The sequence below is a fragment of the Anabrus simplex genome, chromosome 1, assembly GCF_040414725.1.
Source record: "Anabrus simplex isolate iqAnaSimp1 chromosome 1, ASM4041472v1, whole genome shotgun sequence".
NCBI lineage: Eukaryota > Metazoa > Arthropoda > Insecta > Orthoptera > Tettigoniidae > Anabrus > Anabrus simplex.
In genome coordinates, this window is record NC_090265.1 from 1,361,126,815 (window position 1) to 1,361,146,042 (window position 19,228).

Sequence of the window (19,228 nt, forward strand, 5' to 3'; positions counted from 1 at the left end):
AGCAGCAATTTCCTGGATGAATACATCACGTTCTCTCATGCCAATACGAGTAATTCGCCCTCTTTCAGACTCACTCATTTGACGGTACGGTTCTTGCATACATCTGTGAGGCATCCTGCACATCTCAAGTCACATAGATTCATTACCTTCAGTTTATAGTGACAACAAGAGCTGCAGGCACATTTTACTGGTCAGTGGTGGTGCGTCGGGATATCGATGTGGACCTTAAACCTGAGGGCCAACATGGTTCAAATGCTAATCATTTCTTCAGAACATACTAATGCACATGCCCTGTGAATATAAACTACCTAACTCTAGTCTTTCAACGTGTTCTTTTTTTTAAGAACATGAGTGTATAAATATATTATTGTTTAAACATTTTTTAAATAACCTTTTCCAGAATCAAAAATAAAAATTTCGAATTTAAAATTACTTCTGAATATAAATCTACTTTTTCTGAAATTAAAATTAATTTTTTCTTAATATAAATAAACTATTTTTCAAAATTGAAGTGGAAAAAGTATAGACACAATTGTATTTTGAGTCAAAGCCATGTGAAATGGGACACCTATTGGAAAACTAGACCTAAATAGGAACAAGGTACCTGGAATTGACGACATTCCCTCTGAATTACTGACTGCCCTAGGAGAAACCAGCATGATGAGGTTATTCCATTTAGTGTGTATGATACAGGAGAAGTGCCATCCAATTTTTGGCAGAATGTTTTTACACCTATCCCCAAGAAAGCCGGTGCTGATAAGTGTGAAAACTACCGCACCATTACCGCAATGACAAAATAATAGTGTTTCAAAAATGTTGCAAAGTTTGGGCTGGGAAAACTTGGGAGAAAAGAGACATGCTGCTCAACTGAGCAGTATGTACAATTTATGAACTTCATCGTGTAGATCCATATTGATACAGCCAAAACTTAGAAACAATGTTAGGTTTTGATCCACCCAATCAATACCCATCACTTCACAAGTGAACTATTTAATTTAAAATATATTAATATATATTAAAATATGTATATTAAAAATATATTAAATGGTTCACTTTTAAAGTGATGTGTATTGATTGGGTGGACCAAAACCTAACGTTGTTTCTGAGTGGTATGTTCCAAGCTGTCAGTGGAGAGATGGTGTGGAATGACATAAGTAGATGAATAAGTTTGAGTGGTGTCTTCAAAAATAGGAAAGATCACAATATGAAGATAAAGTTGGAATTCAGGATGACAAATTGGGACAAATATTCATTTAAAGGAAGGGGAATTAGGGATTGGAAAAACTTACCTAGGGAGATGTTCAACAAATTTCCAATTTCTTTGCAATCATTTAAGAAAAGACTAGGAAAACAACAGATAGGGAATCTGCAACCTGGGCGACTGCCCAAAATGCAGATCAGTATGGATGGACGGACAGACGGACGGACGGATCTAGAAAAGGCATTTGTTAACGTTGATTGAACCAAGCTATTTGAGATGCTGAAGATGATCGGGATCAGATACTAAGAACGAAGGAATTATCTAAAATCTGTATAAAAATCAGTCTGCAATCATAAGAATTGAGGGCTGTGAAAAAGAAGCAGTAATCCAGAAAGGAGTGAGGGAAGGCTGCAGTTTGTCCCCCTTCCAGGAGAAGAAATTGAAACCTTGAGATTTGCCAATGATATTGTTAATCCAAGTCTGCGGAAGATTTAGAGAAATTGCTGAATGGTATGGACAGAGTCTTAGAGAAGGAGTACAAGATGAAAATGACTAAGTCCAAAACAAAAGTAATGGAGTGCAGTCAAACAAAGTCAGATGATGCAGAAAATACTGGATTAGGAAGTGAAGTCCTAAAGGAAGTAGATGAATATTATTACTGAGTAGTAAAATGACTAAGAATGGCAGAAGTAAGGAGGACATCAAATGCAGACTAGTGTGAACAAGGAAGGCCTTGCTTAAGAAAAAATATTTTGTCACTTCAAACATTGATATAGGAATTAGAAACATGTTTTTGAAGACTTTCGTCTGGAGCATGTCATTGCATGGAAGTGAAAAATGTTCAATAACTAGCTGCGAAAGAAAGAGAATAGAAGATTTTGAAATGTGGTGTTAAAAAGAATGCTGAAATGAGATGGATAGATCGAATCACGAATAGAGAGATACTGAATCAAATTGGTGACAGGAGATCGATTTGGCAAAATATGACAAGAAGATGAGATAGAATGACAGGACATATCTTAAGACACCCTGGGTTTTGTTCAGTTGGTTTTTGAGGGAAGTATAGTCGGTAAGAATGGTAGGGGTAGGCCAACATATGAATATGACAAGCAGATTAGAGCAGATGTAGGATGCAATAGTTACGTAGAAAGAAAAGATTAGCACAGGATAGGGGCCATGGAGGCTGCATCAAACCAGTCTATGGTCTGATGATGATGATGATGATGATGATGATGATGATGATGATGATGATGATGATAGGAAAACTTATTGTTTAATGAAGCTCTTGCACTGCTTCCCCAGAAGTAAATCATAAATATTCTAATAAAGCCTAAAGTCTGAACAAAATGTCAGCATTGCACCACTGCCCTATTGATGAAATTGTAGGTTACCCTTGTTATTCATCAGATCGTCATGATGCATCACTATATACACAGAAATAGTTTATGCTGGCATATCTGCTCAGTTTCCTTACCAGTGAGTAAGGCAAATAGGTAGAGTAAATACAAATTAGAAAATACTGAAGTCATCAGACTAATGAAAGTAGAGAACATGAAAAATAAATGTATGTGTAAGGAAACGCAAGCAAAGAAAGAATTGAATCAATAGGAATAAAGAGGGAACAATATATTAAGTATTGCTCATTATTTTAAAATTCACTAGCTATAATACCTGTGGTTGATGGGAAAATCAGTTAGCATGTGCACGAATACATTTTTGTCCTCCCCTCATACTTTCCCCCAGATTTTGAGGCACATTAGTGGGCATGCCTTTCCCTGTCAGCAGTTTGTTGTGATATAATTGCATTTCTGCTCTGTGTGGCGCTGTGCACTTCCCATTATTGCTGATCTCTTAATTGATTTCTTCCCTCCCATATAAAAGAAAGCCAAGTATCAGGTTAATATTTAAAAAATGCTGACAGATATTCAAAAACTAAAACATTGCCAGAACGATCTGCATACCAACTCTCTTTACAGTCTATACATTTAGTTACTGGCTCTTGGACTTACTTTCACATGACTGCCATTGATATTTCACTTATTTTCAGTTGCATCGGAAAGAAGAATAGGTGTGTGGATGTGAACAAAGTATTTGACTGTGTCTGGCATCCCGGCCTGATATATAAGCTTCATCATCTCCCTCTTCCCCTCACTGTGGTTCGCTTCATTAGTAACTTCCTGCACCATCGTTCTGCACAAATCATCATTCATGGTACTCCCTCTTACACCTTCCGGATGACTGCCGGTCTTCCACAAGGATTGCCTCTTTCTCCTTTCCTGTATATTCTCTTTACTTATGACAAACCCCATCTCACCCCCCCCCCCCCCATTACAACTTTACCAATATGCCAACAACTTAGATATCCTTGGCCTCACTTCTTACACTCCCTCCCTTACCCAACTACTTCAAACCTACTTGACCACCCTTGAATCATGGCTCAACTCTTGGCATATCTCTGTCAATCCTGCCAAAACTCAGTTTGTCATCTTCCGCAAGAAATCCCGCCTTTGTCGCCTGCGGCACCGCATCCTCTTAACCATGCATCATACCCGTTTAACAGAAACCAATCTTCTTAAATATCTAGGTATTAAATTCCAAAATAATCTTCAATGGAATCATTACCTCACCAACATCGCAGGCGACAAAGGCGGGATTTCTTGCATTGCTTTTGGGTCCTCCGTTTACGGATAAATCGTGGGGACTCAAATCTACCCAAATTCTCAATGTCTATAAATCTTTCATCCGTCCCATTGTTACCTATTCCTCCTTGACGTGGCTGACTGCGACATGGACCCAACACCTACAACTTCTTAAGCTTGATCAACACGCTATGCGCATTGCCTACTCCCTTCCTCTTGACACCCCGTCTGCCTACTTCCGTCCTCTATATACCTTCCCCGACATCCTCACCCATATCCACGATCTCCGTGTCCAATATCTCCATAACGGTCTTCAGAATAATAACCCTATTATCTCTGAAGCCATCGATCTTTCCCTCCTTGCTACTGCCCATCTTCACCATACTCGCACTCCGGTTACTTCTCATCTCTTTCCTCATCACTTCTCGTAGCTTCTATCCTTCTCACCACTGCTCCTTTCATCGTTTTATTCTTTCATTTTCGCTGCTATTTTTATTCCCTGTGGAATGCTCCTCACAGCAGTGGTGCCCCCCTCAGTGCTTTATTATTTACCGCACTACAAGTGCCATTGCTAGTTTCTACCTTTGCTTTTGATTTTTCAGGTTTCTTCAGACTCTTTTTCGCAGCTTTGTTTCGGTTGTAGTATGCCTATTGGTTTCTTACGTGTCAGTGTTTCCTTACAGCTACAACATACTAATGTTTTTTATTACATTACTTGTACATATTCCTTTATCTTTCTGTTCTCATAGTGTCATGCATATTAACTTATCAGTGGCAATCAGTGTATTTGTTTTCAAGTGCAGTGTAATTGTGAAACAGAGGACATAAAGACTGACCTCATCACGATGTTTTTGATTGTATGTTTATATCAATTCTGTATTCTTGTTCCTATGTATCTTATTGATTTCATCAATAAACAGGGGATAGTAGGGGTTCAACTATGGCGGATGTCTTGCGGACCTCTCCTGGGTGTCTGCCTTGTGCAGGTTCAGTGACCTGTACGCCACACACCTCCTTCTCTTTCTTACTACGTATGAACAATACATACTTGTCTCCCTTCTGTTACTCTGTGACATACATTTCAATATATGGCCCAAGAGCTACTTGTCTAGCTGTCGGCCCATCCCCTTTTTAGGTGGTGGGAGTGAAATGACTTCTTGATGATGATGATGATGATGATGATGATGATGAAAGAAGTATAGAACAGAAAATAGCCATAAGCTATTTTTGTGTAAAACCAACTGTGAGAGAGATACATAGATATTTATGCTTTAGGTCCCTTCTGAACCACCACATCCTGGTGAATTTCTTGGACAACTTATAGCTAAGATCCAACTCAATTTTATTCTTTACTCATATTGCTTATCTATATATATAAAATAACTTGTCCTGACTGACTGACTGACTGACTGACTGACTGACTGATTCATCATCGCCGAGCCAAAACTACTGGACGTAAAGAAATGAAACTTTGGGGATACATTTATATTAAGACGTAGGCGCTCGCTAAGAGCGGATTTTTGGATATTCCGTCGCTAAGGGGGTGAAAAAGGGGGGTGAAATTTTAAAATGAGTGTATCTATATCTCAAAACTTTAAAAGTTTACAGATGTAAAAATTGGTATTTAGAATCTTCTTTAAAAATAAGGAAACACGTATTTTTTTGTTTCCGGAAAATCCCAATGGGAGGGGTGAAAAAGGGTGAAAAAGTGGTTGAATGCCTTTAATCAGGATACCGGTACTTATATCTCAGAAACTGAAGATATTACAGACCTGAAAATTGGTACTTTTGATCTCTTTTAAAAATAAAGAAACACGTATTTTTTTGTTTTTGGAAAATCCAATTAATGGGAGGGTAAAAAGGAGGGTGAATTTTTAAAATGAGTGCATCCATATCTCAAAACTTTTAAAGTTTACAGATGTAAAAATTGGTATTTAGAATCTCCTTTAAAAATAAAGGAACACGTAGTTTTTAGTTTTCTGTAAATCCCAATAGGAGGGGTGTAAAAGGGTGAATAGTGGGTTGAATGCCTTTAATGAGGATACATATATCTCAGAAACTGAATTTATTACAGAACTGAAAATTTGTGTATGGGATCTCCTTTAAAAATAAAGAAACGCGTATTCTCGGAAAATAAATGAAAGGCGGGGGGGGGGAGGGGTGAAAGAATTCAAAAATTAATTGACTTAATTGTATGAGAATACATACATCTAACAAAAACTAAAGTTGTTACGGACGTGAAAATTGGTATTTTGATCTACTTTAAAAACAAAGAAAAACGCGTTTTGTGGGCGAAACCATCTTGGGGGCGGGAGTGGAAAGGAGTTGAATTCCTTTCATGAGGGCACATAAATCAAAAACTGAAGAAGTTAGAGTCGTAGTAATTGCTATTTAGAAGATCCTTTACTATTAAAGAAACAAGTATTTTTTGCCGGAAAATTCACTTAAGCGGGCGGGGGGGGGGAGTGTAAAAGTAAGTGAAAAAAGTGAATTATTATTATGGGGATAATTATATCTCAAAACTGAAGGTAATAGACATGAAAATTGGGGTTTGGAATCTCCTTTAAACATAAAGAAACACGCATTCTTTCAATTTTTTGGTGGGGGGTAAATAAACTTAACGGCGGTGGGGTGTAAAAGGAGGTGAGACCAATTGATTTTACTGTTCATAATGTACTTATAAGGAGCCTCCGTTGCTCAGGCGGCAGCGCGCCGGCCTCTCACAGCTGGGTTCCGTGGTTCAAATCCCGGTCACTCCATGTGACATTCGTGCTGGACAAAACGGAGGAGGGACAGGTTTTTCTCCGGATACTTCGGTTTTCCCTGTCATCATTCATTCCAGCAACACTGTCCAATATTTCATTTCATTTGTCATTCATTGATCATTGCCCCAGAGGAGTGCTTCGGCAGCCGGCAAAATTCCTACTGTCGCCGCTAGAATGGGCTTTATTCATTCCATTCGTGACCCTGTCGAATGACTGGAAACAGGCTGTAGATTTTCGATGTACTTATTCTGATCATAAACCGATCTTTTTTAATCTTTCCTGGGTTCGTTTTCAACAGCCATCTTTTCCTTTGGAGAACGTTCTTATATTACAGTAGATTCTCCTGGCATATGAATAAAAATTTTAACACATTTGAAATATACGATAGGAATGAGATTGACCGTCCAATTGTTCACCTCTATAATAAGGTCAATAATGCACAGAAGTATGTCATTCGTATCGCCAGAAATCGCGCACACTTGCCTATGCGCGACAATGGTGCTGGTCACATTCTCAACAATGACAATGGCAGCAGATGTAATTTACCGCCAAGTAGCGGTCTTGCATCTTGCTGTGAGGTCCAGAACATCTATAATAATAATAATAATAATAATAATAATAATAATAATAATAATAATAATAATAATAATAATAATAATGTTCTGGACCATCTTCAAATGTGCGGACCGCGGTGGAAACCGGTCCTGGACGGGTAATGACTAAGAATGCAGTCCGGCCGCGACACCACGCCGGATCTCCTGAAAGATTTGATCCATATTATAAATGCTTATAAGAAAAGATGGCAAAGATTTAGGGACCCAACTGACCGGGTGGAATACCTGGACCTAGCCCGGGAAGTACGAAATCGATTGCTGGAAAGAAAGATTGAAAAATGGGAGGAAACTTGCCGTAATCTATTAGAAAACGAGTCAGATCGCGAATTTTGGCGGATTCTCGCAGAAAACGATTCAGATCGCAAATTTCGGCTGATTATATATCTTAAACAACATTCAATTATAAATTTCAGTGTAATACCGTAGCGAAGCACGGGTATCTTGCTAGTATATATATAAGAAAACATAAAGGTCCAATAATACTGCCATGAGGAATTCCCCCCTCTTAATAATTACAGGATCGGATAATACTTCACCTACCTGAGTTCTCTTTTCTAGAGATGTGTCCATCCATTTAACCACTCTCTTGTCTAGTCCAGTTGCCCTCACATTTTTCAGTAGTCTTCCAAAAACTACCCTATGAAAAGCCTTGGATAGGACAATAGCAATATAGTTCATCTGACCTCCTGAATCTAAAATTTCTGCTATATCTTACTGGGGTCCTACAAGTTGAGTTTCAGAGGAATAATTTTTCCTAAACCTGTACTGACTTCTATCAACTGGTTAGTAATTTTTCAAACATTTCTAATATAATCAGAAAGTATACTTTCCCACAGCTTACATGCAACACATGTCAAGCTGACTGACGATAAATATTTTTATGTTTATCACCCTTTCCTTTGTACAGAGGGATTACTATAGCAACTCTCCATTCATTTGTTATAGCTCCTTCATGCAAACAGTAATCAAGTAAGTACTTCAAATGCTTATAAGAAAAGATGGCAAAGATTTAGGGACCCAACTGACCGGGTGGAATACCTGGACCTAGCCCGGGAAGTACGAAATCGATTGCTGGAAAGAAAGATTGAAAAATGGGAGGAAACTTGCCGTAATCTATTCATCCCAGTGCCATTAATATGTCCCCACAAATTTTATTAATTCCAGCTGCTTTTCTAGTTTTCAACTTTCATATCTTAAATTTTTTTATAATAAATCTAAATACTTCATCAGTATTAATCACCTCCTCTATCTGGATCTTCTTCTTCATCCATTCCATTTTCCAGATTCTCTCTGGGTAGGGTAGTGTACCAAAGCCTTACTCAATTTTTCCACTATTCCTCTTCTAGTACCGTATTGCTATTGACTCCTCTATTTGTACTACAGTCCACAACAGAGCTCCTCCATCTCGTTCTAGGCTGTCCTCTAGGCTTCTTTCCAGTCTCTGTACTATGAATGTTCTCTTTGTTATTCTCTCTCCTGGCATTCTCATCATGTGTCCAAACCATTTTACCTTTGCTATATCAATCTCTTCTTGAAGTTTACACATTCCCATGCTTCTCCTTATTTCCTCATTTTTTTATTCTATCGTGTCTTGTCTTTCCCTGTATGCTCCTCAAGAACCTCATTTCAGCTGCTTGTATCTTACTTTAGTTTCGCTTAATCAACGTCCAGGCTGCTGAAGCATAGGTTATCATCCTTATATATGGATATTATCCTTATATCCAATAACCTTTATATACTGCAGACTGAATACTTCTTCCTTTTGTTAGTCCTCACATACACAGTACACTCACTTTGTTCATGAATGATCCCTGGAATGTCCCAGTTGAAACCTGTTTCTGTCTTGAATCAATCAATCAATCAATACTGATCTGCATTTAGGGCCTTCGCCCAGGTGGCAGATTCCCTATCTGTTGCTTTCCTAGCCTTTTCCGAAATGATTTCAAAGAAATTGGAAATTTATTGAACATCTCCCTTGGTAAGTTATTCCAATCCCTAACTCCCCTTCCTATAAATGAATATTTGCCCCAGTTTGTCCTCTTGAATTCCAACTTTATCTTCATATTGTGATCTTTCCTACTTTTATAAACGCCATTCAAACCTTTTCGTCTACTAATGTCATTCCACGCCATCTCTCCGCTGACAGCTCAGAACATACCACTTAGTCGAGCAGCTCTTCTTCTTTCTCTCAATTCTTCCCAACCCAAACATTGCAACATTTTTGTAACGCTACTCTTTTGTCGGAAATCACCCAGAACAAATCGAGCTGCTTTTTTTTTGGATTTTTTCCACTTCTTGAATCAGGTAATCCTGGTGAGGGTCCCATACACTGGAACCATACTCTAGTTGGGGTCTTACCAGAGACTTATATGCACTCTCCTTTACATCCTTACTACAACCCCTAAACACCCTCATAATCATGTGCAGAGATCGGTACCCTTTATTTACAATCTCATTTATGTGATTACCCCAATGAAGATCTTTCCTTATATTAACACCTAGATACTTACAATGATCCCCAAAAGGCACTTTCACCCCATCAACGCAGTAATGAAAACTGAGAGGACTTTTCTTACTTGTGAAACTCACAACCTGACTTTTAGCCCCGTTTATCAACATACCATTGCCTGCTGTCCATCTCACAACATTTTCGAGGTCACGTTGCAGTTGCTCACAATCTTGTAACTTATTTATCACTCTATAGAGAATAACATCATCCGCAAAAAGCCTTACCTCCGATTCCACTCCTTTACTCATATCATTTATATATATAAGAAAACATAAAGGTCCGATAACACTGCCCTGAGGAACTCCCCTCTCAACTATTACATTGTCAGACAAAGCTTCACCTACTCTAAGTACCTGTACATGCTACTCCAATGTTCACTACCATTCATATGATGGTCAATTATGCTTGCCTTCAAGTTATCATTAGCTGATTTCTTTTAGATTCAATTTCCTAGTAAATTCCTTCAATTTCTCCTAACTCTATTTGTTTGAAACCTGCACATCCTCCTCAGTCTTTTTTTGGCTGGGTTAATGTCTTGAAATCTGTCTGGCTTCTCTTTCATATTGTCTCTGAATAATTTAATTGTAGGTACTGTGTGGGTTATTAGCCAGTCCAGTATAGGGGCTGCTCATAGTGGACTTGCTGAATGTTTTCTTTTAGGGAGCTCATCCTTAGCTTTTGAGTGTTACCCTAACCACAAGGCAGTGGATGTCTGTTCTTCTGCCTCATTAGCCATTGGACTTCAATCTCATCTGCCTTCAGACACATTGATCAGTTGTTCTTTCACTAGAGCCCCATTTGCTGTTGTTTTTCAGGGTTACTGTAAAGCCTTTACTGCTACCATAGTAGTATCAGGGCACATGAAGTCCCCACTGTATTTCACCCTTGCAGACAATCCCTTACTTTGTGTTGGTGTCCATTCTCCATTGCGTGGACAAGGGGTTGGCTTTATGGGGGACCATTCTTGGAACAATGATGCCAAAGATTGACAAAGATATGTGGCTTTGGAACAATAAATTCATAGATGGGATATGGAAGAAGAAACTGTTCTATCATTAATTTTTCTATGATAAAACACTGTTGCCTGTCTGTTACAGTTACTTCCTTCCCACTTCTAGACCTTTCCTATCCCATTGTCACAATACTGTCAGACCTATCTGTGTTGGAGTGACATAAAGCAAATTGTAAAGAAAAAAAGAAAAAAGCACTGCCTGAAAAGAGTGACAATTGCTGATAGGTGTCATTTACAATTGCCAAATGAAAGACTACCTCAGGTTGAAAATTTATCTTTCCATTGTCCATTCCATCACATTTTATGGAACAGAATGTTGGCAAACTACAAATGTGGAAAAACATTGACTTAGTGTCGTGAATAGAGGTACCTGTTCATTGGATCGTGTTTCCAGCATAGACATAAGTTACTAGGCATTACACTGAATGAGGGCATTATGGATGAAAGCGTAAGCATGGTTGGGATATGTGCTGTGAGCAGAGGCCTAAACGATAGTACAGGTGAGCTATGCACTGAGAATTGTTGGAAAAAGACCCATTAAATAAGTTAAGAGCAATGCTGGGCCTGCGTACTACAAAACAGCATGAAGAGCATAAATCTGATCCCGAGCATCATGCATGGTGAGTCAAATAAAGGCAGTAGGGCCACATACTAGACCCAGTCACTAGGTAAAGAAAATACTGATGAATCTGAAGAATATTTGCCTAACTCACTGCCAATTAAATATCATATTTATATTTTACTATGACAACATAAACTATGACTCCATATTTAATTATGATTTGTGAGCTATCTGGTGATTAACCACTTTATCAGTAGATCAATGGTGAAACTCTTGAACCCTTTTGGCATTGGCATTACTTCTGAGGTAGCAGAGCTATTTTCCTGTGGTTCATCTCATTTCATTCAGCATAAACCCAAAAGACAGTCATATCCAACTCATTTCATAATTAAAACTCTCTATATCTTAGTTAATATTTCACAATATTCTCTGAATCCTTTGTTTTTATTTAAGTATATATGTCATTATACTTGAAGGTCATCTATTGCAAACCATTTCTTTTCTTTTTCTTTATGTAGGAAAAATATAATTATTTATCTGTTCCTTATTTACTAGGTGCCACAAATTCGTTATGCAACACCAGAGAGGCTACTGGAACGGCTTACAGATCTGCGATTCCTGTCCATTGACTTTCTCAATACTTTCCTACTGACATATCGAGTATTCACAGATGGTGTGACTGTACTTGAAGCTCTTAAAAGAGTGTTCTATAACGCGGACCCACCAGAGGCTCAAACTAGTACTGCTGGATCAATTATGTATGTTGGTATTGTAAATATATATATATCTGTGTTTGTTTACAAGTCTAATTATATTTAGTTTTGCATACAGGGTCTCTCATATACTGAACACCTGGTGTTTGTACTCTGCGCTACGGCAGCTGCCTCATCTGAACTTGTCACGTGCAGCCACCCTGCTTTAAGCATGTATACAATCTTACATGAAATCTTACTTTATAAAAGATGCTGGAAGTGTCGTACTTGCTGGGTTATACAGCAATTGTATCTGGTAATCACATTCTGGATGATGCAAGTGAATTCTGCCTCTGTAATGTTTCTGATTTCATTCGTAATGTTTTCTTTCAGTTCCTCCAATGTATGAAAATTTGTTCAATCCACCTTTTATTTCAGTTTATACCACAGGTAAAAATCACACACTGTTAGATCTGGAGAATGGCCGGACTGAGTGGCTCAGACGGTTGAGGCGCTGGCCTTCTGACCCCAACTTGGCAGGTTCGATCCTGGCTCAGTCCGGTGGTAATTGAAGGTGCTCAAATACGTCAGCCTCGTGTCGGTAGATTTATTGGCACGTAAAAGAACTCCTGTGGGACAAAATTCCGGCACCTCGGCGTCTCCAAAAATTGTAAAAGAGTAGTTAGTGGGACGTAAAACAAATAAAATAATAATAATAGATCTGGAGAATGAGGGAGAAATAGACCAGCACTGATCACTCTGTCTACAAACACTTCCAAGATTGTAAGAAGGGAATCTTCTGCTGTATGAGCAGGGGCTGAACCTTGTTGAAACAACCCACGCAATTTTTCTTCTTCCATTAACTAATGGAAGAACCGCATCAAAATGTAATGTTGGTACCTACCCCCTGCGGGTGGGGGACGCACATGTAGAATACACCCACGGTATCCCCTGCCTGTCGTAAGAGGCGACTAAAAGGGGCGACCAAGGGCTGACTGAATTAGAACCATGAAACTAATTTTGAATCGTACCATCACGCGGGGAACACCATAGGTTGCCTGTACTTGTGAGTAGTACCACTAAATTCGGTACGAAATAGGTTTGTGATTAGTAGCAGTAAAAGCCTGGCCTGGTGGATTCCAGTACCCGTGCGTCGTACCCATGTGTGCAACACCGCGGGTCTGGGCGTAGCCTGTGAGTTGTACCACTATATGAGCAGCACCGTGGGTCTGCGTTGCCTGTGATTAGTACCCACTATGTGAGGAACACCACGGGAATACCGGCGCCCATGTTTAGTACACCTAGGTGGGGAACCTTCTCGGTTTGCGTTGACTCTGAGTTGGGCCATTGTGTGAGACACACCATAGGTCTGCGTTACTTGTACGTATTGCAATACTTGTGAGTAGTACTATCTTTTGTGGAACACCGTGAGTCTTCGCTACTTCTTATTAATACCCCAACATGACACATACCATGGTTCTATTTTACTCGCGACATGTACCATTCTGTGGGGCCTTAGACGTGGATTTTGCACCCCCTTTAGACACCAAGCATCATTGTGCTTTATAAGTGGTTCCTTGGTCGGTAATAATGTTATTTTCGATCTGTATTGAGTCCGATCCACTGGTTTTTGTTTGTTTGTTTTGTGTTTTGTTGAGTTCCTGTCCATCCATTCATTCTTCATGCCATATTTTATTTTTATTTTGGTCAGTGGATGCCTTTGCAATTTTTGTTGTTTCATTTCGTACCATTAGGGGCCGATGACCTCGATGTTAGGCCCCTTAAAACAACAAGCATCAATCAATCATCAATGTTGGTACCTCTCTGCACTTACTGTCATTCAAAAAAAAAAAGGGGCCCAAATATTCGTCTTGCATTAACAGTACGCCAAACACCAATCTTCCCAACATAATGAGGGACTTCATAAATACCATTAGGATTTTCTGCACACCAATAGCGAGACCCTGTATGTAATAATGTTGGTGGAAGTAGAAGTTATAACTATTTACTTTTTGTGATTTAAGTTGAAAATTCATTTCCACATGACCATTAGGAGTTAGGAGCCTCCGTGGCTCAGATGGCAGCGCGTCGGCCTCTCACCGCTGGATACCGTGGTTCAAATCCCGGTCACTCCATGTGAGATTTGTGCTGGACAAAGCGGAGGCGGGACAGGTTTTTCTCCGGGTACTCCGGTTTTCCCTGTCATCTTTCATTCCAGCAACACTCTCCATTCTCATTTCATTGCATCTATCAGTCATTAATAAATCACTTTGGGAGTGGCGACCCCATCGTACTAACAGCCTATATATGCTTCATTCATTTCATCCCTGACCCGGTCAATGACTGGAAAACAGGTTGTAGGTTTTCATTTTTTCATTTTCATTAGGAGTTAACAAGACATGGAGGGAGGTGAAAGCATTGGTGACAGATAGAACAAGCTGGAGAAATTTCATCGAGGCCCTATGTTCCACCTGGAATTAAAGGAAATAAGTAAGACATGACCATTAAGATGAAACCAGAACTTTTACATACTAAAATACAGTGTTTCATTGATAACTGTCTCACCATGTTAACAGCTGAGATTCAGACTGGCGACTCATGTTTGCCAGGTCAAACATATTCAGGCTGCTTGCAAGGTCAGGAACTGTGCATGTGCCTCCCATACTGGAACTTTCATAGGCAGAGTACAAACACACTGTGTTCAGTCTGGGTTTATATGAGAGACCCTGTATGTAGTAATGTCGGTGGAGTAGTTATAAGTATTTACTTTTTGTGATTTAAGTTGAAAATTCATTTCTAGCAGGATTATTCAGTACTATGTAATGAATGAGCTATTCCTACACTTGAAACAGTTTGAAGTCATTGTTTTTGCTATTGCTTAGTTACAGTCCTAAATGCAAGCAGGGGAGGTTCCAGCCCACTGTCGTATTCATATCTAAATCTTAAAATTAAATGGGTGTAGCAAAGGTGTTGTGGAATTTAACTCATTATGCAAGTTTGAAATGTAGTTTTTACCATTTAACTACTCCAAATAATAGACTTCAGTTACAATTTTATTCAAAGTCATCTTCAGTTGCTGGTCTGAGTGACTCAAATGGTACAACACTGGCTTTATGAGCGCAACGTGACAGGTTTGATCCTTGCTCTCTCTGATGGTATTTCAAGGTGTTGATAAATTGTGTCGATAGATTTACCAGCACATAAGAGAACTCCTACAGGACAAAATTCTGGCACCTCAGCGTCTCTGAACACTGAAAAAGTATTGGTAGGTAGTGGGTTATAAAAATAATAACATTATTATTATTCATCTAGCACGGGAATACCAGAAAAAAGAAACTGGCTGTAAAAAGACTGATCCAGGAAGAAAAGGAAAAGTACTGGGATGACTTCAATACAAGGATAGAGGAAGACTGTCAAAGAAGTAGGAAAGTACTATACAAAATAGTAAACAATAAAATAAATGAATATATAAACATCCTTGCACTGGAAACAGCTTAATACAAACAGAGGAAGGAATCAGGGATGAAATGAAGAAGTACTTCAACATGCTGTTAAATGGAGAAGGGGGCAACACCACCACCAATGACTGTAGTGTAGATGAAGCCAAAAACAACAAATACCCATTAACATGGCTTGAGGTAGAAACAGCACTAAAGAGCATGGGAAATGGGAAGTCCCCAAGCTTTGATGATCTCAGCTCAGATATAATAAATGTAGCTGGAATACCAGGCTTGAATTGGCTATAGTAGAGTGTTATCAGTGATTTGGGAAAGAAACAAAATCCCAGAAGATTGGAGTAAAGGAGTCGTTATCCCACTGTTCAAAAAGGGCAACCGACGGAAATGTGGAAATTACAGAGGCATCACACTGTTGTCACACTCACTGAAGCTGCTGGAAAAGATCATAGAAATGAGACTTAGGAAGATAGTGGAACCTTTGCTTGAGGAAGAACAACACGGGTTCAGGAAAGGTTGAAGTACTGTGGATCTTATCTCTGCAATAAAAATGCTGACAGGAAAGTACTGGAAATATGGAAGAAATCTTGTGATTGCGTTTGTGGACATTGAAAAAGCATATGATAGTGTTCCTTGAAACAATATATGGGAATGTCTGGAAGACCTAAAGGTGCCAAAGTACTTACCGGTAATTGACAAAGTCAAGATGCTATACCAGAACTGCTACAGCTGTGTCCAGATAGGCAACGGACAATCAAAATAGTTTGAAACAAAGAGAGGTGTCCAACAAGGAAGTGCTCTGTCACCACTCCTGTTCATAATAGTAATGGACAAGGTCATCAAATGTATCAAGCAAATGGACAGTGAACCAAACACCCTGGTATTTGCTGATGATGTGCTTTTATGGAGAGAGACAGAAGCTAAAGTTCAGAAGAAACTTAATGAATGGAACAACATATTCAAAAAATTTTGGACTGAAGATGAGTAAAACAAAGACAGTGGAAATGACCATCAAAAGGGAAGGAACAATCTCAAATATATTTCTGGAAGGAGAAAAAATCGAATCAGCTTCCCACTTCAAGTATCTTGGAAGCACAATCTTGAAAGACAACACTCTTAGGCACGAAATACTCAGCAGGACACAGAAGGCATCAAACTTCTACACTCAAGTCAGAAATCTTCTCTGGGACTGCAAGAAACCACATAAAGCGAAAACAATCGTGTACCACACTTATTTCGTACCAATCCTTACGTACAGTTTAGAGATATGTACCCTACTAAACAAAGACTTCAGTAGAATCCAAGCAACTGAAATGAGATTCATTAGAACCATGAACCAAACTACCAGAAAGGACAAGATGAGAAATGAAGTGAATAGGAAAGTAGCTGATATTGAGGTTCCTATTACCAGTGTTATAAAGAAACCTGCTAGAAAATATTTTGACCTTAATCTCGTTGGAAGAAGACCACAGGGAAGACAAAAAAATATTGAATAAAGACTGTAAGATCAGATGTGGAGGAGAGAGGACACAAATGGAAGGATGTACTGGAACAGAAGATGTATGAAGACAGAAGGACATGGCGAGCGCTTGTACACCACACCCGGGAAACTGGAGTTGGGAAATGATGATTATGATGATGATGTTTATTGTTCATCTTCAGCCTTCTGCCGTGTGAAGGTTTGATGTCAGTACCTTGCATTGATGTCAAACCTTCATTTAATTTAAATCTCTCGTAGCTTGAGAAGCTGTATTAGTGCTGAGTTTAAATTAATTTTGTCAGGTAAACACTGAATTTGTCACCAGAGATGCCAGTGTTGTATAATGTGGACTGTTGAAGGGACTGTTTCGGTATGTATGTACTACAATCAAAGATAAAGGTAGGGTTTACCACCTGTTCAATACTACAAAATAGTGAAATTATTAAAACACATTTTTGTTATTTTTGGTACCGGTTTTTGCAACTTTATTTTCATCATCAGCCTAAAGGATTGTTGCAGGACATTTTGATAGCTACAAAAAGATATTTATAACATATGTATGTACGTAAACAGAACCTTCTAAAATAAGTTTGTTATTTAGAATTGCATAGATACCGTAAAACTTATGTAGTTGAAAAACAGAGACTAAATCACTCCTTATGAGGTTCTAGAAAAGTCATAAAAAAATTCTATATACAGTCATTTAAATGTACATCTCCTTGCATTGTCAACTGTTTTAACTATACATAAAATTAATTTTAACACCAAGTTTCAGATAAACTTTCCTTTTTAAGTGTATCTTAGTCAGCTGTTAAAGATGTACAAGGACAGTTTGAAAAGTTCTCGGAATCACTGCTATATGGCAGTGCTAGAGCAACGAGGTTCCCACGCAATAATCACACATCCTTTCTAAGCGAACACGTGGCGCGTCAGTGCTCTAGTTGCAGAAGTGTGGTAGTGACGACTCGTTGTTGTTGTTGTTATTCCCGCGTAGTGATTTGTGACAATGGAAAAAACTGAGATTCGAGCAGTGATTAAATACTTTGTAAAGAAAGGTATGGAAGTGAAAGAAATTCATGCTGACTTTCAGAACATACTGGGGGACTCTGCTCCTTCATTTTCAACTGTTGCCAAATGGACCAGCGATTTAAATTTGGTCGGGAGAGCTGGGATGATGATCCGTGTAGTGGACGGCCAAAAAGTGATACGACCCCAGAATTTATGACAAAAGTGCATAAAGTGGTCATGGAGGATCGTCGACTGAAAGTGCGGGAGATTGCTGAAGCTGTAAGGATGTCTTCTGAATGGGTATATTATATTTTAACCGAAGAATTGGGTATGAAAAAAATTATCCGCAAGATGGGTGCTGCGGCTCTTGACATTGGACAATAAACGCACCAGATTGGAAATGTCCGAACAAAGTCTGGCCCGTTTTCAGTGCAACCAACAAGATTTTTTGCACCAGTTTGTGACTACAGATGAAACTTGGGTCCACTACTATACCCCAGAGACAAAACAGCAGTCAAAGCAGTGGAAACATGTTGATTCACCACCACCAAAGAAAGCAAAGGCAGTGCGTTCGGCCGGAAAGGTCATGGTCTCAGTTTTCTGGGATGCAAAAGGCATTCTGCTGATAGATTATCTTCCTACTGGCCAAACAATTACGGGACAATACTATGCAAACCTCCTAGACCAACTACAGGAAAAGATACGCGAAACAAGGCCTGGTTTGGCAAGGAAAAAGGTCATCTTTCATCAGGACAATGCTTCGCCGCATACAAGTGTTATTGCCATGGCAAAACTTCATGAACTGGGGTACGAATTGTTGCCACATCCACCTTATTCACCTGATTTGGCACCATCAGACTTTAATCTATTCCCCAAGCTGAAAATTTTCCTCGGTGGATGGAGATTTTCTACAAGGGAAGAACTGACAGCCAAATTGGAGAGGTATTTTGCAGGCCTGGAGGAATCTCATTTTCGAGATGGGATCGAGGCATTGGAACATTGGTGGACCATATGCATTAGTCTACAGGGAGACTATGTTGAAAAATAAAAGCAGTTCCACCGACGTAAGATACGTAATTGTAATACATTCCGAGAACTTTTCAAAGCAGCTACGTACAACTAGCCTTGAAGAGGTATAAAAATATTTTAAAACATTTTGTCATGAACGATCTTTACAATAATACACTAACAGCTGGTTTCATTCTAGAGTATTGTTGTAAAATATAAGTAGGTAAAAGACCATTTTCAGTGACCAATTTTTATAGAAAACATTTCCTCATAGAATGTAATC

At 39.0% G+C, this 19,228-nt stretch overlaps 1 protein-coding gene across 1 annotated transcript in view; it reads left to right on the forward strand.

Annotated features, from left to right (window-relative positions):
* Window positions 1-19,228, forward strand: part of LOC136859048 (ras-specific guanine nucleotide-releasing factor 2) — a 1,472,247-nt gene that overhangs the window by 976,142 nt on the left and 476,877 nt on the right. Inside the window, exon 14 of the mRNA XM_068225766.1 lies at window positions 11,858-12,060. Within this exon, the coding sequence (XP_068081867.1) occupies window positions 11,858-12,060 (203 nt within the window). The remainder of the gene's footprint in view (window positions 1-11,857; window positions 12,061-19,228) is intronic.